The 25,805-nt window shown below is 43.0% G+C and overlaps 2 protein-coding genes across 3 annotated transcripts; one reads left to right on the top strand and one right to left on the bottom strand.

The window, feature by feature from the left end:
- Positions 1-2,490: 2,490 nt before the first annotated feature.
- Positions 2,491-10,097, top strand: LOC308139941 (rho GTPase-activating protein 22; the record flags this gene model as incomplete). The annotated part of the gene is made up of 9 exons (XM_080509552.1): positions 2,491-2,542; positions 5,410-5,523; positions 5,774-5,981; positions 6,061-6,193; positions 6,429-6,502; positions 6,671-6,792; positions 8,236-8,467; positions 8,649-9,608; positions 9,857-10,097. 9 exons carry the CDS (start codon positions 2,491-2,493, stop codon positions 10,095-10,097), a joined length of 2,136 nt encoding a protein of 711 aa, XP_080365678.1.
- Positions 10,098-12,131: 2,034 nt separating this feature from the next.
- Positions 12,132-24,486, bottom strand: LOC308139302 (putative monooxygenase p33MONOX). 2 transcript variants are annotated; one of them, XM_080508699.1, is made up of 9 exons: positions 24,347-24,486; positions 23,170-23,281; positions 22,984-23,045; positions 22,042-22,217; positions 19,192-19,306; positions 18,987-19,114; positions 18,569-18,672; positions 18,272-18,447; positions 12,132-13,407 (listed from the first exon to the last, which is right to left on the bottom strand). In XM_080508699.1, the coding sequence occupies exons 3-9, from the start codon at positions 23,006-23,008 to the stop codon at positions 13,193-13,195; spliced, it is 939 nt and encodes a 312-aa protein (XP_080364825.1). In that variant the 5' UTR covers positions 23,009-23,045; positions 23,170-23,281; positions 24,347-24,486; the 3' UTR covers positions 12,132-13,192. The 2 variants fall into 2 exon arrangements, with proteins under 2 accessions (XP_080364825.1, XP_080364826.1); XM_080508700.1 differs by having other exon boundaries at positions 12,132-13,404.
- Between the last annotated feature and the right edge of the window lie 1,319 nt (positions 24,487-25,805).

Below are 25,805 nucleotides of genomic sequence, written 5' to 3'. Positions count from 1 at the left end.
CTCTCTCTCGCCATCATCTGTGATTACTTTGGTAAAACAGTATTGCGTCGCAGAGAACCAATTTTCCTAATGCACAGCCTTCACACACACACACACACACACACACACACACACACACACACACACACACACACACACACACACACACACACACACTCACACACACACACACACACACACACACTCACACACACACACACACACACACACACGTGCGCATGCATGCACGCACACACACACACACACACACGCACAGAGCATGGTTATTGATGAGGCAAATGGGGAGGGGGGCAACTGGGGGCACACACACTACTGGGAAATGGAGAGGGAGTGAGAGAGCGAAAGAGGGAGGGGATAGTAGGAACGAGACAGAAGGACAAGCCAGACAGGGACAAAGACGGGGAAGACAGACCAGAAGTGAGGAGGGATGGAGTGAGGAGGAGGAGGAAGAAGAGGAGGGATGAGGATGGACAGGACGTGGACATGGACATTTGAATGTGCGGCAGTGGTCCTGGAGACGGGGGCAGGACGTCCAGTTCAGGAGCTCATAAAGCAAAGGACATAGGGATGGAGACAAGGGAAGATGCGGGGAGGAATACTAAGCTCGCCCACACAGAGGATGGAGCAGTCTGATCCTCTGCGCGGAGAAAGAACAGTCCTGTGTTCTTTCAGGAAGCTTTGAGAAAGTCCAGAAGGACAGACAGATGATTGTGTGTCATTGTGAGACAAAGTCTCCCCGGTGCTTCGACGGGCTGCAGACCGCGAGGAGTTGAGTGGGTGTGGAAATGTGACCGTCCACTCTGAAGCAGTGAAACCTACTGGCAGGACGTCTGACAAGTGATTTGTGATTCTTCGTGGTAACGGGTGATGCTTGAAAGAAAACCAGCATTCCAGTTGACTTTTTTTTTTCTTCTTACATTCTCATTGTTTCTTCATAGTTCATCACGATGGCACGATTTGAAGACGTGTGCTTTAAAGTCCTGGTTCTGTCTAAGCGACGAAAACAGCCAACTTCTCTTGAAGTTCGACCTGAACCTTCACTGAGTTTCCCTGAGAAATAACTGGAGGTAGTTTTTATCCGAAAAACAGACCTCCAAGTGCCCACATCACGACTTTTTTTCTTTCTTGCATCAGTCTTCTATTCCGATTTATCTTGCAGGGTGGTGGGGCGCTGCAGCCAATCCCAGCTCACTATGGGCGAGAGCAGGATACACCCTGGACTGGTCGTCAGAAAGTTCAATCCCCGAGGAGACTCCCTCAGAACCCCTCCCAGGACGTTCATCCTGTGATGTATTTATCACAAGGCAGTCGATTGTCTTCACTGAAGAACCTGGAAGAACACCACTCAGTTCCCTGTAACATCAACCGAAGGCCATTTTCAATGAAGCGCTGAGTCCATTGAAGAACTTGTAAGAACTTTTAAGAACTTTTTCAACCAGGATCCTTCACCAGGTTGTGTCACCATGAATCCAAACATGGTTCTATGAGGCCCAGCAACTACTGAAAAGTCTTATTAGGGGTTAAATCCAAAGACAAACATTGGTTCAATGGGCATCTTTTCAAAAGTTCTGCTCATGTTGACAGAGTTGAAGCTGTTACATTCACTTCCTGTTTGGCGTCTTATAGAGATCCCAGTTTGAATCTTCATGACAAGAAGCTTTGTAAGATTCAGAAAACTATTTAGAATGCATAGAATATTCTATTTTTATATATTGGCCATATTTGTGTGAATGCTGAAGGAAGTGACGCAATAGTGATCCAAATCTTTTTTAATTCTTCTTCTTATTCATTTGAGTTTAACAGCAGTTGGCTTCTTTGAAGTTGCATTAAAAACAGTTTTAAAAAGAAGAAAGAAGGAAGAAGAAAAAAGAAAGAAAGAAAGAAAGAAAGAAAGAAAGCCACACCCCCAGCCATTGCGGATGGGGACGTGGCTTAAATCTAATCCAGCAGATCATTACAGTTCAGCTTTATTCAACTTCAGCATTCCCATTTTAATGTTCCTCTGGAAATGCAAACCTGGTGTTCAATCTAAATACCCATCAGGAATAGAACAAACCTGCAGACTGTCTGCAAGATTTACCCTCCACCCAGACTCCTCCCTCTTCTTCACAACCTTTAACCTTTACAGTTCCTGGGGAATAAGAATTCTCAATCTGGAATCTCGTACTAAAACATAATTCACAGAGAATTGATCATTTAACCTCCCTGAAGGACGACTCTGCAAGTAAATCCAACGACAAGACCCCCAATTAGTCCTGTAAGGTGAAATATCCATGAGCTTGTGTTTCATGGCCCGTTTCCAGCAGCTCATTATGGTCCATCAGAAAGTCCAGAAAAATACACCCTGATGGCTGAAACTGGGTGACAGAAAGATTAAAACTGCACTGGAACTTTGTTTCTCAGCACTTCCTCTCTTTTACGCCTTTAGTTTCCACGTTGTTGAGTTTGATTTGCGGCAAAAGGCGACCACGAGACCTGGAGAGCTGCAGCATGGGACTCAGCTGCTTCAAGTCCTGGAAACATGACAGTGCGGGCCACAAAGGTGAGACACATGTGCACACGCACCTTCACACACCCCATCAGCATATTACTCACTAATCCCTCCTGAACTGGAGCTGCGCTCCAGAGCGGCGCCCTTGAGTGGCACCTGATAAATGCTGAGTCAGGGTCCCAAGGCCTTTATCGTGTGAGTCTTTATGTGCTTCATACGTGTGTGTGTGTGTGTGTGTGTGTGTGTGTGTGTGTGTGTGTGTGTGTGTGTGTGTGTGTGTGTGTGTGTGTGTGTGTGTGTGTGTGTGTGTGTGTGTGTGTGTGTGTGTGTGTGTGTGTGTGTGTGTGTGACTTTGATGAGGACAGACAGTGGGGCATGATGGGAAATGGAAATGGGCTAAGAAAGGAAGGATCATTAATGAGTGAATGAATAAAGTAAGTGCAGATTGTACAGAGAGTTTCTACATGAACTGAAACTGCATCAATATTCTGAAGACTGTTAACATGTAAAATAATCACAATCAACCAGAAAATCCCCTGGTCGGCAAAGTCATTTTAACGATGACATTTTTAGGTATAATCACATCCTTTAATTGAACTTTTCCACGTAGTGTGTCGGCCTAACCATAGCCTAACCTTAACCTAACCTTAAACCTAACCTTCGCCTAATGTTAACCTTAACCTTAGCCTAACCTTAACCTAACCTTAAACCTAACCTTCGCCTAATGTTAACCTTAACCTTAACCTTAGCCTAACCTTAACCTAACCTTAAACCTAACCTTCGCCTAATGTTAACCTTAACCATAGCCTAACCTTAACCTAACCTTAAACCTAACCTTCGCCTAATGTTAACCTTTACCTTAGCCTAACCTTAACCTAACCTTAAACCTAACCTTCGCCTAATGTTAACCTGAACCTTAGCCTAACCTTAACCTAAGTTTAACCCTAACCTTCGCCTAATGTTAACCTTAACCATAGCCTAACCATAACCTAACCTTAACCTTAACCCTAGCCTAACCTTAACCTAAGTTTAACCCTAACCTTCGCCTAATGTTAACCTTAACCATAGCCTAACCATAACCTAACCTTAACCTTAACCCTAGCCTAACCTTAACCTATGTTTAACCCTAACCTTCGCCTAATGTTAACCTTAACCTTAGCCTAACCATAACCCAACCTTAACCTTAGCCTAATGTTAACCTTAACCATAGCCTAACCATAACCTAACCTTAACCTTAACCTTAGCCTAATGTTAACCTTAACCTTAGCCTAACCTTAACCTAACTTTAACCTAACCATAAACTAACCTCAACTCAACCTTAAACTAACATTAACCTTAGCCTAACCTTAATCTTACCACAACCTAACCTTAGTCCAACCTTAACCCAACCTTAACCTAACCATAACTTAACCATAATGTTTTCAAATGAAAACACAAAACACCACTTGGGTTTTCTAGCTGTCTTTACATGATAACTGTGGTTGGAGAGATGTAACTTTTCAAAAACATTTTGATTCGGTAGTCTTGCAATTGGGGAAAATACCACTTTCTGAAAACGCTCAGGCTCTGTCTCCGTGAAGACACTGGAGACACTGCAGCCCCAATAAATAAGTTTGATGTTTATTGGGGAATTTAAGGGAACATTTACATAACAATTGTGCTTGGAGCTACTGAAAATGCAACTTTTCAAAGACGCCCGAGCGCCACCTCTGTGAAGACCGGTGAAAACTTTCTGAAAACACTCGGGACAGTGGAGACGCTGCTGCTGCTCACCACGGAGTAACTAGTAGTTGTGCACATGCTCAACAAACAATCAGAGCAATGTTTCCAGCGTGGTGTCACGACTCCCACTCCAGATTCTCCTGGACTTGGCACTTTTATTTTGACGGTCCCCTTTAGAATAATCCAACTTAGGCCACATCCACACCAGGCAAAATTATCTTTTTTCTCCCCGAGGTTTTAAAAAATGAATTCTGTCCAAACGTCACTATGAACTCAGCTCAGCACGAGGCTTCAGGGCATGTAGTACACATGCCAGGCCTTTAGGGGCACTGTGGCTCACCAAGACACTCCAAAAATGCAGAAGAAGCCTGACCACATAGAAATTTAGAAGTACACTCCTGCTCTTAAACCTCTATTTTATTCTGATTCTATAGGTCTATAGTCCCTGCCCCTCCTGCTGCTAGCGTCAGTCACTTCTGCAGCTCCACCAGAGCTTGTGCTTGACTGTTGTGGTTATTTGATGACATCACAGACCGCGGTGGGGGAAGACGGGGTTGATTACATCATCTTTTTTCCACAGATGATCATGTTTGCGTTCACACCCCGGGGGGGTTGAACAGCACGAGCTGGGTTTTGGAATTTCCCCACTCTGAGACCCCTGTTAAAAAAAACAGTTTTCACGCTTCAAGAACCGCCTCCTGTGGACGACAGGCTGGTGAACCGGCATTCTCGTGTGGATGGACACTTAGTTGTCTGTCCACTAGAATGTCCATGTTCTCCCATTGTTAATGTTCAGAGCCCATTTTTCTCTGCTGTATGTGTGTGGTCATTACAAAAAAAGAACAAACAGCACCCACTTGTGCCCTACAGGAAAACATAATTTTGAGAATTTCTGCTGTTTCCATGAAAATTGAAGTCATTTACAAAGCGCTACTGAAACACAATAATGATGCATTTTCACTTGAAATGTTTCACTTGAAATCAAAGGTTTTCCTCATGAAGAACAAGTTGAAACAGTTGGCTCCCGTAATGTTCCAGATACATATGACAGAATCAAAACTTTGGCCCAGTTTCTGTATGAATGAATACCTATAGACAAAAGTTCACCGGCCAAAGCCTGTTGTGAAGGCAGTACAAACGTAACTGGACCAGACTGAGGAAATACTATATTTTGTCCTATGGTTGTATTTTTGTAGGTAACAGAGACGTGCTGGCCAGTCCAGGCTCCTACTTCTTCTTATCAAACAGTGCAGGCCAGGGAGACGAGTGGCTGAAGAGTCTCAACAAGGGAGTCTGGATCCCCTTCACCGGTACGCCCAGAAAGTCCAACTGTGTTTATGTTGACTATGTATTAAGTAGAAGCTTCAAGACATTGTGTTGGAGCTAAAGTTTATCCATCAATGTTCCCATACAACTTTTATCCCGACTGGAGTTTAGGGGCAGCAGCACATCCCACTTGTACAGCTCACAGTCTCACCCTTGGCTAATGTCTTACAGTAAAGCAGAGTTTATCAATCCTTCCTCTGCATCCGATCTCATTCACCGCCGTCTCTCCCGCAGGAGTGTTTGGTCAGCGTCTGGAGGAGACGGTTCTGTATGAACGACGTTACGGGGTGCGTCTGGTTCCTCTAGTGGTAGAGCAATGTGTGGCCTTTATCCGGGAGCGAGGTCTGCACGAAGTCAGCTTGTTTCGCCAGCCTGGACGGGCCAGCCTGGTCAAAGAGCTTCAGGAGGCCTTTGACTCGGGGGAGAGACCAACCTTTGACAGGTACAGCGGCTCCACTTTGTCCTCTGGAGAAATGTTGTGTGACCACAGTGTCTGAAGGAAGTTGTGTGCCTCCCTGCAGTAGCACAGACGTCCACACTGTGGCGTCGCTGTTGAAGCTCTACCTCAGACTGCTGCCAGAACCTCTGGTTCCTTATAAACGCTACCAGGACTTCCTGCTCTGCAGTCAGAAACTGACAAATGACCACACAACAGTAAGTGCAGCAAACTTCATCTCCCTGTTCATCAGCTCATGGCTTGAAAAGGGGAATTCCTTCCTCTGCTGCCCTCCAGTGGTTTAACTCCGCTATGGTGGAGTGATTCTGACACATGCAGTGAATTTAAATTTTTTGCATAAAATGACATAAATGTTGAAGGAAAATCCACACTGTCGTCATGCCTTGTCTTCTCTTCTTCTTTCCCTTCCTGCCACATCTTTTCTTTACGCAGGCTTTGGGCGAGCTGAGGAATCTTCTTCATGAGTTACCAGTGGCAAACTTTAACCTGCTTGACTTCATCTGCCAGTAAGACAAACGAGGCGATGTTTCAACTCAGTCAACTTCTAAAAGAGAAAAAAAACCCCAGCTAGATATGAGGAAATAAATCATACAGATGTGGTTGAATTCAGAAGAATCCTATGTGTCATTAATGTTGATCAGCTTTCAAAACCCAAAGTGTGGATTTATTTTCAGATTCCTGAATGAAGTCCAAAGTTACTCCGGCAGTAACAAGATGAGTGTCCAGAACTTGGCCACAGTGTTCGGACCAAACATCCTCCGAGCCAAAGCCGAAGACCCACAAAGCATTATGGGAGGTAGAGGTAAGACTGTGTGCTTCTTAAGTATAATTTGCTGCAGAAATACTAATGATCCATCTGTGACAACAACAAATGAGTTTTTGAGACTGAATAATGTGAAGGGTTAATAAAAAATAAAAAAGAACAAAAGGTCAAATGACGAATGGAGGAGTGCTGACTGATTCCCACTCAGAGATTCTCAAACAATGGAAAGTGTTAGCATCTCCTGCATTAGCTCGTACCACTGAGACCAGCTCCTTCTGGCCGAAGTCATTTGTTTCGGTTGTGTCAACCGTCCTGACTGAAGCATGTCGATGCCGTGTGCTGCACATGCACGTTCCAGTTCACTAATGACGGCATCAGTCATATTTTCATTTCATTTCATTTGTTTTTTCATTTCATTTTATTATTTATTTCATTCATTTAAAACAATGCAACAACAGCATTTCATATGAATGAAGAGGAGCAGAAAGAAGTAAAACTTATAATGTCGGCCCCTTATCAACACAAAAATCCTTTACAGTTCCAGTTCATTTCATTTGAGCCGTCACATGCAGCCGTTTTTTTCCCCAAAACATCAAACACAAAATAAATAAATAAGGTTGATCTGCTACTCCGCAGTGTCGTATTTCTGATAATTTAACAAGTTTCTTAAATACATCAGTGGATTTAGAAGTTTTAATTTTACAATCAAGACTGTTCCACAGACTGACTCCTTCCATTGAGATGCATTTTTCCATTACGGCCGATTGAAACCTGGGTTTTGTAAAATCCTCAGTTCCTTTCAGTTCAAATCTACTTTTTCTCTTGGCCAATCTGTTTTGCAATTTGTTTGGTAAAATTTCCAGATGAGCTTTAAACATGGTTTTTAGAATGCTATACTCCACTAAATCTTTAAATTTCAGTGTTTTTAGTTGTCTTAATAAAGGATTAATATGGTTTCTGTAACCACTTCCACTCTTTTCTGTAGAAGAAAAATTGGATTTATGTATGTTGTACAGGCATTTCCCCACATTCTCCTGGACCTGGTACTTTTATTTTGATAGTCTCTGTAATAACAAACCAACTTGATGGCCTGTCCACTAGAATGTCCATGTTCCCCTGTTGTTAATGTTTATAGCATTTTGTTCTCTGCTGCATGTGCATGTGGTTTCATTACTAAAACAACCAACAGCGCCGACAAGTGGCCTAACATGGAAACTGCTTCTTTTTTAAAAAATGTTGTCATGTAAATGAGAAACTTTTCTCAAACACAAATGCAAAAACAATGAGTTTTCACTTGAAACGCCATGTGAACGGGTTCTACAGTTGTCTGTCTCTGTGTTTGTCGTGTTCTTATGGAGGCTGACTTCGCGTATCGTCTCTCCATTACAACGCTACGTCGCATAAATCAGTATAGACAAACAAACGATGTGTGGATGTAAAGTGAGGCTGAACAATTCTAATCAAACTGTGTTCAAGGTGCAACTTTGGTCCAGGTGTTGATGATCGAGCTCATCAGAGAACACAAGTCCCTGTTTGCAAAAATCCCTCCGCCGGTCTATGGCCGTCCACCAGGAGGAGTGCACGCCTCACCTGGCGCCCTGAAGCAGCCTCACCTCCACCCGCCCTGCCTCCGTCAGCTGTCTCTGCCACTCATAGCGGAGCTCTCCAGGGAGGCGGGACAAGCTGCCGCCGGGGCAGACGCTTCCAGGTAAAACCTGCCTGCTCCAACAATGCCTCATGATTAGCTGAATAGACGTTTAGCGAACCGAGTCTATTCACAAGCTCGTTAAACTGGACTAGCTGTTGAAGGTCTGCTTCTGCGACAAATTCTAATCTTCATTACTGGAGGTGTCCAGCATTTAAAGAGTCGTTTTTCTTGTTTTCTGTAGCTGTGTCTTCTCCGCCGCTGCTGCCAAATCAGACTTGTCATCTGGCCAGAAGCGACACCTTGGCCACCGCTACACATCCTCCCACCCAGAGAACTGCTTCTACCCGCTGCCCTCCTCCAGTCAGTCCGTCCAGCCCCACTCCGACAGACACAACGTAGACCACCATCAGTGTCACAGTGGCCGGGGACCTTCCCCAGCAAAGGTCCAGGCCTCAACAAGCAGCCTCGGGCTACAGGACAGTGTGGCAGACGGGTCCGAGCCCAGACCGGCACCCTCGGCCTGGGCTCAAGCCTGGCCCAACTCAGGAGAGGCCACCTCTGCTTTCTGGAGCTCCTCAGGTGCAGAGGGAGGAAGTACAGTGCCAGAGACAGCCAGTGGGGGCAGCAGCGAGGCCCAGGAAGACAGTACTCCCTCCCCCTACGATAACCTGGAGAGGGACGACACTAGCAGTTTGCATTTTGTGGTGGACTCTGAGGAACAGCTCATTGAAAGTTGTGAGGGAGAAGAAGAGCAAGAGGAGGTGGAGGGAGGGAGAGACTCCTCCTCTTCATGGTCCTCCGGTGAGGTTCTACCTTCAGATGAATGCAGTGATCATACTGAGGAAGATCATCTAAACATATGTTCAAGAAGATGCAAAAGGCAGCCATCAGGTCGGTTTGCTGAAAAGGAAAATGAGAACGACGATCATGACGATGATGACAATGATGATGATGATGATGATGATGATGATGACAATGATGGCTATGAGGACGTCTACCACCCTACCTCCCCAGCGTCCGGCTCTGTGCTCAGCAACAGTCTCCTTAGTATGGGCAGCTCCGAGGTGTTCCTGCCCTCCGCTCCCCCAGACGTCCAGGGGCCAGAGCCTCAGTCGCAGGCCCAGGACCCTCACTCGCTCCTGGCTGAGCTCAGGACGCAGATGGACCAGCAGAAGGCTGAATACCAGGCCAGGATATACAGGTGAGATATGAAAAGAGTACCTCACCTCACAAAGAGTGCCTTCACACCAGCCGCGGCTGGCCAATAGAGGGCGCCAGGATCACCTCAAACCAAAACATAACCTTCTTGGTCAACTTCCGTTAGTTACCCAACTTTGATTGGTGAAGGTCCATATGATGAAACAAAGGAAAAGATTTAACCTGAAACAAAAAGCTTTGCTAGTGTTTGATCAAAGCCTGATAAATATTTGGTTTGCGTGTCCGTTTCAGGTTGGAGCGCTGCAATGACGTCCTGGAACGGCAGGTGGCAGTACTGCGCGTGTGTCTGGAGCAGCAGAAGCGCAGCCAGAGTGTCGCCGAGATCAAGATCCGCAACATGCAGCAGGCCAAGGCTGATGCCGACCGGCGAAACAGCACGCTGCAGCGGGAGATGGAAACGTTCTTCCAAATGTACGGACATGTCCGGAGAAGAGGCGGTGACGAGGAGGGAAAAGCAGGAGGCAGCATCTGAAGACGGAACGAGGAGCTTCACTGAGCGGACCGAGAAGAAATGTTGTGGGCATCTGATCAAGAAGACGAAAGTCTTGTTTGAAGGTGGTTACAAAGTGAAAGTCAGATTGCCAGGAGACTTCCTGTCGTGTTGTGCAAAAAGAAGCAAAAACTAAATGAAAAAACAAACCAAGCCTTTCATGTGCATTTTGCCAATCTAAAGATCTTTCACTGATTAGTGACGTTGATAGTGGTGGCTGCCATCCAAGGTGCTCGGCCACAGTCGGTATTCAGCGTCTGGACCGAGGACACCGGTCCTCACTCGACACCGGAGGAGTTGAGTGAACTTCCAAGGTCGGGATTGCAGGACGTTGTAAAGTATCTAAACTTCAGTAGCCACATAATGACAGAGGTGGGGCGGCGCACAGAGCGGCACAGAGTTTCTTCAGGATCGGTTGAGATGCACTGAAGACTCCAGCTGCAGGACCCCGAGACATGATGGAGGTTGATTTTCTCGCTCCATCTTCACACAACCGGCTGGTTTCTGTCATCTACTTCTTGCTTTTCAGTTCCACACCTGTTTTACCGCGCCAACATCTAAGGGCACGCACCGGCCAGCCAGAACATTATGACCACCAATGTGCTGGTTTATCCTTTATACCAGAAACAGACGTTTGACCCCGATGAGCAACAGCTCACTTTTCCAGTTTGGACTGATTCTGACCTAAAACAGTTTTAATGACCCAAACGTCTGGACATCATAATTTGGTGACTCTATATGCTTGAACATAAAATGTAAGTTTTCTCATCCACTTTACCTCTCAGCGGTCTGAACATTGTGTCTGGTAGGGAAACGTTGTAATGAGATGTTCAAAATCAGGTCGCACCGACTGTAAAATCCATTTTCTCATTGATGGCAGGTTGTCTGAGGGATTTGAAGGTGCAGTTATGGGAGGAGAACGTTGTGTTTGGTTTTACTCAGGATCTCCTTCACTGAATCTCTGACTGTGGCCCTCGTTTGTACGACGTTTACAAGTGAAAACGTAAAACTTTAGTCGTGTTTCTGTTAACTTTTTGAAAACGGATCCCAAGCTGGAACTTTTTGATAACGCGAGGGCTCCATCTTCGTGGACACGGGTGAAGAGGCAACTTTTCAAAAAAACGCTCCGTCTCCATGGAAACAGGTGAACGTGCAACTTTTTGAAAATGCTCCATCTCTGTGGAAATAGGTGAAAATGGTCTACCATTCAACCATTCACCTGGGAAATGGTTGAAAACACAACTTTTCAAAAACACTGCCTCTGTGGAAACAGGCAAAAATGCAACTTTTCAAAAAATCGGTCTCCGCAAAAATGGTTGAAAACGCAACTGGTTGAAAATGCTCTATCTCTGTGGAAATGGGGGAAATGCAAGTTTTTGAAAACACTCAGTGGAAATGGGGAGAAAACAACTTTTCTGAAATGCTGCTACTGCACATGTGCACCATGGTTGTAGTAACTAGCAGTTCTGCACATGCTCAGTAGAGACAATCAGAACAGTTTTCTCTGTGTCATGATTCCCAGTCCATATTCTCCTGGGACCTGGTGCTTTTATTTTGACAGTCACCATGATAACAATTCATCTTGGTGGTCTGTCCACTAGAATGTCCTGCTGTTAATGTTTAGAGCAGATTGTTTGTCTGCTGCATGTGTGTGGCTTCAATACAAAAACAAACAGCACCCACCAGTGGCCTGGTGTGCTCACTACAGTTTTCATTGTAAATGGACATCGTTTTCAAAACCAGTTTTACTTGAAATGTGTCAATGGGGTTTAAAAGTCATCGAACTGCAGTACCATTCACTTTGCATGAAGACACCTTTCCAATGAAACTTCACGAACAAATGGAAAAATGTGAGAAATGTACCTGATGTTACTTGTGAATAGTTAAAAAAAAAAAAAAAACGTGACATCTGCTTGTTTCAGGGGAACTAAACTGTGATTTGTGCCAAAAAGTTTTACCAAAATAAACTTTTCTAAACCCCAAAAAACAACTCATTGACTTCAAGGGTTTCGGATTTCAATGTAACATTTATTCTGTCAAAACCACGTCAGCAGAAGAAAACTAAAACGAACAGATGCTTCAAATTAAAATCATTTGGAAAAAAAACATATAAACAAAGTTGTACTCAGTCAGACGACATTTCAGTAACAAGGGAATTCAGTCGTGATGCTTCAGGGAACAGCGAACACAAAGCACCAGTGAAAAACAACATAAATAAAACTTCTTTACTTCCATCTAACTTCTACAATTTGTGTTTTTCTGAGTCCAGACTTGTGGATGGGAGAGGGAAGGACGACACCGAACACCGCAGGAGAGATACAGCAGGTGAATGAGTCAAGACGCTAGTTTTTCTCTCATGTAACATATAACCACTTCCTGTTGTCACTTCAGAATAACAGTGCAAAATTAGGTCCCTCCATTCTCCTCTAGATCTCTCTAGATCATGTTCATGATCCAGAGAGACACGGAATGTCAAGGAAGGCATACTTTTCTTCAATTCTATGTCATAAAATTCGATTTCCTGCAAATTCCCAGAAGCTCAGCACCAAAATGATCACAATTCAATCAAAACTCGACGTCCTGATTTCTTCTCTGCTGTTGAATTCAGGCCAGCTTGTGTGTGAGCGTTGGTCGAGTGCATCTTTCCTTTAAGATTAGAATCTGTGGCTACAGTAGAGGACACACATTTATATATACATAAAAAAAACATGTGAAAAGGAAAACAAATAGTAGGAACGTGTTGTCAGCCTTTCCTGAGACGAGATTCATACAATAATTTGTTCTGTGATTACAGTAAACTACATTTAAAGGATTAGTCAGACTTGGTTTGGTCAAATGTCCCTTTAAAAAGACAAAAAGGAGGTTGTTTTGAGCTAAAGTGCATTTTTATGGGATTATTTTTGCGTGATTTACACTGGCGGAGCTTCAGCTGGGCTGACTATTGATTCTGGAACTAGTGAAGAGATTCAGACCCACATTTGTTTGTGGCTTCAGGAATGGTGGAGATGAAAGCAACCCTGGTGTTACAAGCGGCCATGACCACGAATGCGATGCGGTCGGTAGCGCCAGCGGGCCGCTTAGAAGCCGGACGGCGTCAGGACGTTCATGTCCCGGTGTTTGAGCTTGTGCGGCCGCGCCCCCTGCCGCCGGCCGTCCACCGTGGGGATCTCCATCTTGGGAGGCGACGCCTTCTGGGCGTCGGGGACGTCGGCCAGCCGGGTGGCCGACGACTTCATCACCTCCATGGGGGTCGGCTTCTGGGCGCCGCGGTACGCCTGCAGCGCAAAGCCTTCTGGGAAAGAAAGCAAAGAAGGAAGGATTTGTCAACACTCGCTGGACGTGGAGGTGACGACCGACCGCTGCTGGATTTTCACTCCGTTTACAGGAAATCACATCAGATTTCTGGGGTTCTGAGAGGTCATGGAAACAGGATGTGTTTGGTGATAATCGACGTCCAACAGTAAGAAATCAGAAAAACACTTCATACAATGTCAAATCTAGATTAAAATCTATTATTGTAGTCAAAATTGAAGTCAAAAATGCAAAAATTTACAATTATTAAAGTCAAAACCACTAAAATGTACAATTCTTAATGTCAAAATCAGAAAGATGTATTACTCTTAAACTCATAAATACAAACATTTTAATTTACTCAAGTCAAAAACATTAAAATGTAACTTCTTGGTCATAAAAAAATTGCTGTTCCTAAAGTAAAAAATACTAAAACTTCTACTTCTTAAGGTCAAAAACGTCAACATTTACAATTTTTCAAAGCAAAAACATTTTAATTTACTATTCCTGATGTCAAAAACACTAAAACTTTCACTTCTTAAAGTCAAAAATGTCGAAGTTCACTTTCCAGTGAACTTCGTCAAAAACATGAACATTCAAGGAGGTTTTAAGCCAAATACCTTAAAATTCACTATTCCTAATGTCTAAAACATTAAACTTGAATATGCTTAAAGTCTGATTTAATTTTTTAATCAAGTGTTCTTCAACTCAAAAACATTAAAATTTACTATCCCTAATGTCAAAAACACTATAACTTCCACTTTTTAAAGTCAAAAATGTCAAAATTCACTTTTCTTAAAGTCTGAAACATTCAAATTCACAATATTGTAATCAAAAATGTCAAAATTCAGTTATTAAAGTAAAAAACAATTAACTTTAGTATTCTTAAAAGTAAAAAACATTCAAACTTACTATTTCTAATGTCAAAAACAATAAAACTTCCACTTCTTAAAGTGACGAATGTTAAAATGTACTTTTAACATCGAATACCTTAAAATAAACTATTCTTAAGTCAAAAACTCCAAAATTCACAATATTTCAACACAAGAATATTAAAATTTAGTATTATTAAAGTAAAAAACATCCAAATTCAAATTCTCACAGTCAAATATATTACAATTTATAAATCCAATTTCTTAAAAGTCAAAGAAGTACAAATTGACGTGTCTTACAGTGAGAAATCCGCCACTCACACGGTGTGACGTGTTGGTGCGTGCACACCAGAGGTTCAACTGTTTTCTAATTTCCCCGTTTTGGAAACACGAGAAACTGAAGTCAACAAATAATCTGATTCTGGCCTGAAAGACGAAAATCTTGTAACACATTGGATCTCATTAGTTATAAGTTCATGTAGCGCAGATTGTTTTTATTGTACAGCCTTATTTGTGACGAAAAAGAGAAAACGACAACCTGATCAACTGACATCATTGAGCTTCATAGTTCTTTTTGTAGAATTAGTACAACAATCAAATTATAAAGGAAATAGTACCGTTTAGTCTTCAGTCGCACTTTAAAATTCTTCTCTTTCACTCATAAACACACCTGAGCACGTCCAGAAACTGGATCTATTCTCCACGCGATCAGACTAATTCCCACCAAGGATTCATTGGAACCGACGTCCAGACGGACTTAATGGGATTCAAATCGGCAGTGATTCTCCGGAGAGGAAACGGGCGGCTGGGAAACTCCCGGGACACTCACTAAAACGCACGTTTCCCCTCGTCTGTGGCGTGAACGGGTTGGGAAGCGGCTCTGAGTGAACCAATCCTCCACGGAGCGACCGCGTCTCGACGACCTACCGAGAGTCATGCTGGGAAAACGACCCAGTGTCAGACTGAAGCAGAAGAAGAAGCCGCTCGTCTGAATCCTTCAGCCGACTTCATCACACCTTCTCACGTCGGCGGAGCGCAGGGACGTGAGCCCAGAGAGGCGTTTACTCACCATCTGAAGGTCATTCATTCACCCACTCATTTGTCCATTAACCTAAATGCTGGACTTGGATGTTTATTTTCAAGTTCACCTTTGGTCCAGATTCCGTGGGGCCCAAACAAACACAAGGCCGGCAGTCTTTATTCTAGTGTTTTATGCTCTAATGTTCAATATTATCAACATCTTTGAATTACTGTAGAGTCAAAAGCATTTAAAATTTACTATTAACTTCAAAAACAGTAAAATCTCAAGTCAAAAACATGCAAATGTATCATCTTTCGAGTCAAAAATTTTAAAATTCACTATTTAATTGTATATCAAAAAACATCCAAATTTAAGTCCAAGACAGTGATAATAGTACAAAATACTATTATTTAACTCAAAACGTAAAAATGTATCAATATTAACTTCAAAAACCTTAATGACAGTACATTTAAATGTTTTTGACTTTACATTTTAAAGTAAAGTATGTTAAATCAATACTTTTTAAATTAAAAAAAACATTAAAAATTCAAGTCAACACTAGGGATGTCCGATAATATCGGCGGGACGATATTGACTTAAAAATGTAATATTTGAAAATATCGGTATCGGATTTTTACAACCGATATCGGAACTTCCGAGTCTGCATGAACGCAGCATGGGACGTTTACGAGCGCGCGCTTGATGACGTTTAACAACAACAAAGACAACACGCTGGACTCGTGGCTAAGAAGAAGAAGCCTGGTGAATGAAATGTCCGTGGAGGACTGGAGGCTCAACCAGGCCCTCTTCCCTGCTGGTACCAGTACCTGACTGCACCCTGCACCAGTGTTGACAGTGAACCACTGTTCAGCACTGGTACCAGTACCTGACTGCACCCTGCACCAGTGTTGACAGTGAACCACTGTTCAGCACTGGTACCAGTACCTGACTGCACCCTGCACCAGTGTTGACAGTGAACCAGTGTTCAGCACTGGTACCAGTACCTGACTGCACCCTGCACCAGTGTTGATAGTGAATCAGTGTTCAGCACTGGTACCGGTACCTGACTGCACCCTGCACCAGTGTTGACAGTGAACCAGTGTTCAGCACTGGTGCCAGTACCTGACTGCACCCTGCACCAGTGTTGACGGTGAACCAGTGTTCAGCACTGGTACCAGTACCTGACTGCACCCTGCACCAGTGTTGACAGTGAACCAGTGTTCAGCACTGGTACCGGTACCTGACTGCACCCTGCACCAGTGTTGACAGTGAACCAGTGTTCAGCACTGGTACCGGTACCTGACTGCACCCTGCACCAGTGTTGACAGTGAACCAGTGTTCAGCACTGGTGCCAGTACCTGACTGCACCCTGCACCAGTGTTGACGGTGAACCAGTGTTCAGCACTGGTACCAGTACCTGACTGCACCCTGCACCAGTGTTGACAGTGAACCAGTGTTCAGCACTGGTACCAGTACCTGACTGCACCCTGCACCAGTGTTGACAGTGAACCAGTGTTCAGCACTGGTACCAGTACCTGACTGCACCCTGCACCAGTGTTGACAGTGAACCAGTGTTCAGCACTGGTGCCAGTACCTGACTGCACCCTGCACCAGTGTTGACAGTGAACCAGTGTTCAGCACTGGTACCAGTACCTGACTGCACCCTGCACCAGTGTTGACGGTGAACCAGTGTTCAGCACTGGTGCCCACATCATTGATGAGAAGAGAAATCTCATACATTGCTGAGATGCTGAGATGCTTGTATTCATACAGAACAATCTTCCTCTTACACATGAGGACATGGGAAAGAAATAGACCAGTTATATGGACGAGTCAACTTCAGTCTTTGTTTTTGTTGCACTTTAAAGGAGGGCTGTTTTAATTTTGTGAGCATTTCTGTGCCTTTCTTGTTTATATTTGCACTATTGTGTTACTCTTAAAAGAGATGGAGCCCAGTTTGAGTCTATTATTTGACAAGTTATGTCCAGTTATTCATTCATTGACTGTTTACAACTAATGGACTGAAGATATGCCTCTTCCTTTTTTTTATATTGTCTGTGGTGTTGTTGAGTTTGTTGTTGAGGTTTCTCTCTCACACTAAATAAATATGGCACTTTTTTCCATAATTTAAGTTGTTGTTCTCTTATTTTTCTCAGTGTGTACATTTGGAAAGCCATGTTTGATTCACATATGCATCCAGTGGGGCGTCACAATAAAATTAGGCATAATGTGTTAATTCCACAGTAGGAGATATTTTATGTTGTTGTTACCGAACAGTTTTGATGTAAAAAGCCAGCATATATCGGTATCGGTGATATCGGTATCGGAAATTAAGAGTTGGACAATATCGGAATATCGGTAGAAAAGCCAATATCGAGCATCCCTAGTCAACACCATTGATAGTAAATTATCAAATCGAAAACGTAAAATGTACAAATATTAACTTCAATAACAGTAAAGACTGCACATTTCAATGGTTTTGACTTCACGTTATAAACTAAAATATGTTACTTTCAGTATTTTTTAAGTAAAAAAAACCATTAAAAATGTAAGTCAAAACCATCAATAGTAAATTTTCAATTACAAAACTATAAAATGTGCAATTATGAACTTTACAAAATATAAAAATTCAAAGTCAAAAACACAAAATTAATTAAATTAAATTCAAAATTTTTAAGTCAAAAACATCCAAATTTAAGTCAAGAAGTTTATCAATAGTTCATTTTAAAGTCAAACCTCTAAATTCATCATTCTTTAACTGAAAAATATTACAATTTAAAGTAAAAAACTTGAAAATTTGAACTTCTTAAAGTGAAAACTATTAAAATTGACTCTTTAAATCATTTTTTTCATAATTTACTATTCTTAAGGCAAAAAGTTTAAAACCTACATGTTTATTTGTTTTTGCTTTGTTTCAAGGCTTGTGAGTGTGTGATGAAAGTAAAAACGTAATAATGAGACTGAGCCGTTACCTGCAGTGGTTTGATCTGATCCCAGGTCAGAGGTCGACTTGTGGACCAGAGGCCGAGGCCCGAACACACTCCACCTCTCCACCGCGCCTCCCGCTGCTGCGTCTCCTCCTCCCATGTCCACGCTGCTGTTGGAGGAGCTCATGCTGACCTCTGAACTCGTGCTGCCAAACCAGCCCCTGAAACACAAACAAGCAAATAAACAAAGAAACTGGTTCAAGGTTTTGTGTCGATGAGCTTCCTGTTTGAGATTCAAATAGCAATACCTGTGTGTGTGTGTGTGTGTGTGTGTGTGTGTACCTGCGCTGCTGCTTGGGCGAGGTGTGAGGAGTGGTGGACGGGGTGGACTGAGCCGAGGAACTCTGTCGATCCTCTCTGGCCTCCCAACTCTGGATCTGGATTTTCTAAAATCGCCACACAAGAAAAAAATGAATCTCAGTTAAAAGCTTTAATCAGTTAATCCCTTCCTGACGCATGGTTAAGCTACAAGGAGCTTAACCATTCTTCTCTACGCTCACTTTTCTCATTTTTCAGGAAGCGTTCACACATCTCTAGATTCCCATAATGAAGATGAAGATGAAGATGATGTTCAACCATGAGATGCGGAGCATCGGTCTGTGATTGTTGACATGGAGCTTCCTGCCGTCAGCCGGCCAATCAGACGGAGCCTCCCGACGGCGTGTCCGCAAACACACACACGCACAGTGTGTGAACTGACCTGCAGAGCTTCGGGGATGCGGTGGTGGTGGCGGGTCTCCTCCGCCGTCAGCCCCTTGTGGGGGGTGTAGCTGGCGTCGGTGAGCCCCGCCCGCTGCTCAAACTTGTACATGCTGTCTTGAGTTTGCTCTGAGTGACCAAAGGAGGAGGAGGATTAACATTTTTCACACAAATGATTCACTTTTCCAGGAGGACGCGTGACGTACTGGTGATGAGCGAGCTCATGATGATGGACGACGCCTTGGCTTTCACCACCGGCGCCAACTTGAAGGGGGCGCTGTCCTGCACGGCCGACGGGTTCCCCCCGCCGCTCTCGTCCTCCTGCTCAGAGAAAACTGCTTCAATTTGATGTTGGTGGATTATTCTCCTGACGACACACACACACACACACACACTTCCTCCAGGTGATAGGCAGGTTTTGATGACTCGTCCAATTTCAACACTGTGGGAGCAGAAAAGGCTGACTGGGTCTCTGGGGAGCAGAAGGACGGGAGTTTTGAACGGCAGCAGCAGAGCAGCCGGTGAGGAGGATTTAATGTGTGTGGAAACTAGTTTAGTATATTGGCCGGTGTAGGTTATCCAATAAAACCTTCCACTATCCACCGGAGCTTATGGCTGACGCGTGTTTAAAAAAGTGTGTCCTCCACAGTGGTCTCTCTTTTATGTTATTTATTCGGCAAAAAATACAAAAAGACAAGCACCTGTTCCACGCGAATTCCTCGAGCCAAACACTGTTCCTACACGGTCCTAACAGGTTCCTGATTCGGTCTTAACACAATCCTAACACGATCCTAACACGTGGCTAACACGATCCTAACACGTGGCTAACACGATCCTAACACGTGGCTAACACGATCCTAACACGTGGCTAACACGATCCTAACACGTGGCTAACATGAACCTAACACGATCCTAACACGTGGCTAACATGAACCTAACACGAACCTAACACGTGGCTAACACGAACCTAACACGTGGCTAACACGAACCTAACACGTGGCTAACACGATCCTAACACGTGGCTAACACGATCCTAACACGTGGCTAACACGATCCTAACATGTGGCTAACACGAACCTAACACGTGGCTAACACGAACCTAACACGTGGCTAACACGATCCTAACACGTGGCTAACACGAACCTAACACGTGGCTAACACGATCCTAACACGTGGCTAACACGATCCTAACACGTGGCTAACACGAACCTAACACGTGGCTAACACGATCCTAACACGTGGCTAACACGATCCTAACACGTGGCTAACACGAACCTAACACGTGGCTAACACGATCCTAACACGTGGCTAACACGAACCTAACACGTGGCTAACACGATCCTAACACGTGGCTAACACGATCCTAACACGTGGCTAACACGATCCTAACATGTGGCTAACACGATCCTAACACGTGGCTAACACGAACCTAACACGTGGCTAACACGATTCTAACACGTGGCTAACACGAACCTAACACGTGGCTAACACGATCCTAACACGTGGCTAACACGATCCTAACACGTGGCTAACACGATCCTAACACGTGGCTAACACGCTCCTAACAAGGTCAGAAAAACCGTGAGCTCCTCCATACAAGTCATCCACGTCGCTGCGCTCCTAAAACTTCAGAGTCTCAAAAACGAAACTTAACTCCTTAAAGCTACAGGCTCTTATTTTTATCCACGACACAAATAATAATGAAATATCAACGTTCGTGTGCAACATCAATAATAATGCAAATATGAATATTTTACAACTTAAATCAACATTTAAATACAATTAAATAATGAAACTAATATAAATCCAAAATGTATTGTACCATGAACTGAAATTACCATGAAATACTTAATAACTAATATGGCACCTACAGCCGGGATGCATTAAATGCTGAGAAGGTTGTGTTTTTGTCTGCCTGTACAATTTATTGAATTGTATGCATCTATTTGACCAACTTTTCACAAAAAAAAACTATTAACCAGAATTGCATTAAATCTTCTGGGATGATTTGTCGTCATCCAACAGCCAGTTGATTACATTTTGGGACGTTGACGGCTAACAATCTCCCAAAAATAAACACCCCAAAAACTGCAGAAAAAATGTCCCATACAAAGCGGATAAGAGACGCACCTCATGGATCAGAACATCTGTTGCCATGGAGACACTCCCTGCTCGGTGTTTCACAGTGACGCTGCTGCTTGACAGGCCAGTTAGCGTCCAGCTAAGGGCTAGCATGCTACCGACGCTAACAATCCAGCTGGTCGTCTGCTCACTATCCACTGTTAATCTTAAGAGCCCATTGTTCTCTGCTGCATGTGTGTGCTTTCACTACAAAAACAACCAACAGCACCCACTAGTGGCCCAACTGGCGAACTACAGTGTTTCCATACAAACACAAAACTCTGAAAACAATGCGTTTCCACTTGAAGCGTTGTCGTGTAAACAAGGACTTAAAAGAATAGAAATTTAAGTATGAAAGAAAAGCGTGATGCAGAGCCATTGTGAAACAACTGTACTGTTATTTGAAACACTTTTCAGACCATTTATATATTATGCTTCATTTATAGCAATAATGTTCATCTACACTGTGCAGAAAAAAACTGAAATTCATTGACTTTCTATTCAATGTGCCAGATTATTAGAAAGTATAATCAGCAATTCACCTTTTCCAAACTTTTTGTTGTTGTTAATAGGTCATTTGTACCTCTTTTTCTCCACATGTGAAAGCATGTTTACTGTTATTGCACCAATCTCCAAAAAAAAGCAAACCCAAAAAACCCAGCATGCTTCATGGCTTCTCTCCTCTGCGTCTCTCCCTTCATACAGACTGGTTCTCCCTGCAGACCTGTACAGGTACGGCTGGTTCAAACAGTATCTAGAAGGAGAAATAACAACCACGTCCTCGTGCTCACACAGGTTTCCTTTTCAAACGTGAGCAACGACTTCCTGACGTGAGCTTTTTCACAGACGAGTTTGATGAAAGAGGAGAAACCATAATGAGCATCAACGCCGCAGTGTGTGTGTGTGTGTGTGTGTGTGTGTGTGTGTGTTCCCACCTCAGCCAGGTGTGTGAACCTCCTCTCCGGGATGATGGGGCGTCTCCACAGCTTGTTGATGCTGATGTCGTGGGGGGGCGTGGACATGGGGGCCTCCAGGTTGTCGTCGTAGCTCAGCGCTCTCCGGGTCATCCCCACAGGAAGCCTCATGCCCCCCATGCCCGGACCCTCGATGGCTGCGGAGACCAACCACAACATTTCTCCGCATTCACTCTGATTCACTCTCAATCATTAACAGGAGCAGAGTCAACAGGCTGCAATCAATTATTCAACATTTATGCAAAGAAAACCATCTTTTATGATGACAAGTTGTACCTTTTTAATCCAAACTGTCTTTTAATATTTTACCCATTTTCACCGGTTTGACTTACAATTTGTAAATCTGCAGTTCAGTGATGATGTAACCTAACATGACGCAAAGAACCAGGAGAAAGCATTTGGATTTACTTTCAAATTGAATATAAAAATGCGATTCAGAAGCATCGTGTGGACATTTAAAACCAGGGGTTCATATAGCTTCATCTTGAGTAGACGAAATAGTGCCATTATAACTTTTACTTTAAATTTTAAAGTTTTCTTTGTTGTGGTGCAGAGAACAGATGTTGAAAATGTCTATATTTTCACCATATCAAGCAATTAAAACTGAAAATGACTCCAACGTCAATGTAAAGCCAATTATAATGAAACCTTCCGGTGCTAAATGAAGTGAAATGTTTCAGTCACGTTTCTTTATTCTTTTCCTTCCTGCTGAAATCTGTCTTTCCAGATAAGGTTTCCTAAAACACTTGAAATCAAATTCACACAAAGTTGGAGGCAATTCTAAAAGCTTCCTTTCATTGTAGTCATTGAGTCAGACCACAAGCCTTAATAAAAAATGTTTACTTTAAAAAAAAGGGGGGGCGAAATGGCTCCACACCCTGTCGTCTGACAGGAAGTACTGACCTGGTAAATCACCAGCACCAGACATGACTGCAGCGAGACAACAAGATCAACTGGGACTGGACCTGCAAACAAACAGTAAGTCTGCAGTATTAATAAAAAGAAGAAAAAAAGACAATTAAAGAGATGAATTCACTAGGTTCTGTGTGTCTTCTACACAAATCAGCACATTGTGATGACAGCAGCTACCTGTGTGATTTGACGTTTGGTGGAGTGGCGGCGACGGTTACACTGGTCTTTCTGATGCAAACAAATACGTCTTGCAATGCATTGTGGGGCAGCAGCAGAGCCGGGGGAGCAACTTAGGAGACAGGAAAGGTCAGAGGTCAACGAACTTGTCAATAACAGCCGGAGGAGACGAGAGGAGAGGGCAGGCTTTCCTCACATAAACTCTTCACAGGTGTTTAAAGAAAAACTATCTTCCTACAGATGACATCTTATATATGGAGCGACGTGGCCACTCAAAGAAAAAACACGGGAGTGCTGCAATCTGCCAAAGTTGATCAAATAACGTGGAAAAAAAGATATAATTTGCTGTTGGTGCTGCTGTGAGCTGCAGTCGCCTGCAGGATGACGTGTGAGGATGACATAATGGCTGCAGCAGCAGGAGACGCTGCAGCTCACTCAGTAACTGCAATGTGGCAAAAATCACACCTTCTTTTAAAAACACTACAGTTAATATGTTACACTGTGAACCACAGCTAAGGAATGTGGGTATGCAACACACTCAGATACACAATAACAAACACAGAATGACTGAAACGCACGCATACACACACATTTGCATATGAGTAGATCCATTAATCTGGATGATGTTTTATTTATAAAGAAGATCACATGTAAGGCGAAAAAAAATCCTGAATTAAACACATGAAACAAAACACACCAAGGTTATCGACACGAGGCCTCAGCCTGCAGGGACACAGCGACTCAGCAATATCTCCATCTATCACCATGTACCATTAGTGCACATGATTCAGTGAAATAAATTCAGAATGACATATTTTGGTTTGATGTAAAGGTCTGGATGTATAAGAGACATGAACACACATAAACAAAACACAAGGCGTGAGGGTCTGTTAGTCATCATACAAAAACATACATTTTGGGATGTATAAATACAAAAGGGCAGTTTGACAGCGTTTAACTTGCGCCGACCGCAAGGGAAGCTCACATTTATCTAAAATAAAGTCTCAATGTGAGGTTTAACAGTGACAGGGCCAAATAAAGGCGCGGTGTAGTTTTAATGATGTGTTTTTCAGACGAAGTTCTACGGAGTCAAATAGCGGAACCAGACGGTCCAAGATTCAACAACAAACGGAAACACGATCAGACATCGTCCTAAATAGCCTCGTTTTCTTCTCACCGGGGGGTAAAAGTGGCTTCAAAGCGACGACTGACACATCGAGGAGCCTCCAATGTCGACTGATCTGTGGGGAAATAAGCTAAATCGTCGGTTGGCGGCCATTATTATCTTCAATAAATTATTTTCCTCTTTTTCCTACGTGACGCCGCCAGTTCTCGAAAAGTATCGCGAGATTCGAGTCTCCTTCTCTGAACCTTGACGTCATTACATTCAAACTAACGCTACAACTTTATTAATATGAAACTCAAATACTTTTCCAAAAAAATTAACGAATCTGGACCAGTTATCTGCTTTATGAAATTGAGGTATACACAGTTAGGTTACATGAACATTAACAAATAAATATAATACATTTAAAACAATTGAGTAAATAAATCTTGTTTGAATGATACCATCAAATTAGACAGTATTCGTAAAGACATTACGAATACTGAATTGATACATAGATTTCTATCAGCCACTGTGGATATTACGATATTATCTGGGTATGTATAATATGTATTAAAAGTACATGTGTACACATATTATATGAATACATATACTAAATGTGCAGATATTTTGTACATGTCTCAGTGTTGTGTTACGTCCACTTTAATCAAATTTGTTAAGAAACGGGGGCATACATAATGATGAAGTCAATGGAGGTTTTTTGCTTTTAAATTATTGATTTGAAATAATACATCGAAGGAACTGTGAGACATGAACAATGAGTATGAAAATAAAGGCAGATTTCTTCTACATATAGCCCCACAGGAGACCGGACCGATTAGTTACCATGAGAGGAGAAAGACCTGAAAATTGGTTTAATCAGTTAAACAGGGTTACGGTGTATTAATTAATATCATTTCGAAATTCAGATCACAATTTTAGCTTGATTGGGTTATGTTTAGATCATTTTGTCAATGCTATTAAACGTTACATTAACTGTTTCTGTTGTGCAATTTTTACTTCGCAAAAAACTAAACTGTAATCAAATACATTAATTTAAATTAGTTTGTAAAAGTCAAGCATATTGAAAGGATGTTATAGAGGCTCAGTTCATCATAAAATGAAAGACACGAGTTGGTTTACAAAATAATAATTCCAGGATGAAGCGCTTCCGTTGTTATTTATGGGGGGCTGACTCCTATTGCCGGTGGAGGCAGCGTCATTCATAAATGGATGTGTCGCTCCACCAAGTGACGAACATTATTTTTACTCTCCTGATGAAACTTACTCTTGCTTTCGTCTTCCACACGGCCACGACTAATACATGCATTCCACAAATAACCACATTTATTGAAGGGGGAACTGTTTGTGGTGCAAAGTGCCCGTGCGTATTTTGGCACCAGGGGCGCACAAACTGCCCTCGCGGCCAGGATCAGGTTTTTAAAATAGTTTAATCTCACACGATTCGAGGTGCGAAGACATTTTCTGACCAGATGAATCGTTTTGACCTTTGTCAGCTGTGTGGGAAACA

This window comes from Blennius ocellaris (assembly GCF_963422515.1).
Source record: "Blennius ocellaris genome assembly, chromosome: 14".
Taxonomy (NCBI): Eukaryota; Metazoa; Chordata; class Actinopteri; order Blenniiformes; family Blenniidae; genus Blennius; species Blennius ocellaris.
This window is presented reverse-complemented; position numbering and strand designations above follow the sequence as displayed.

Coding starts and splice junctions, on each gene's coding strand:
- LOC308139302 (XM_080508699.1), bottom strand. CDS start 23,008: ATGTCTGGTGCTGGTGATTTACCAG. Junction 19,115..19,191: donor CATGAGCTCGCTCATCACCA/GTACGTCACGCG, acceptor TTGGTCACTCAG/AGCAAACTCAAGACAGCATG. Junction 13,408..18,271: donor ATCAGATCAAACCACTGCAG/GTAACGGCTCAG, acceptor TTTCTTTCCCAG/AAGGCTTTGCGCTGCAGGCG.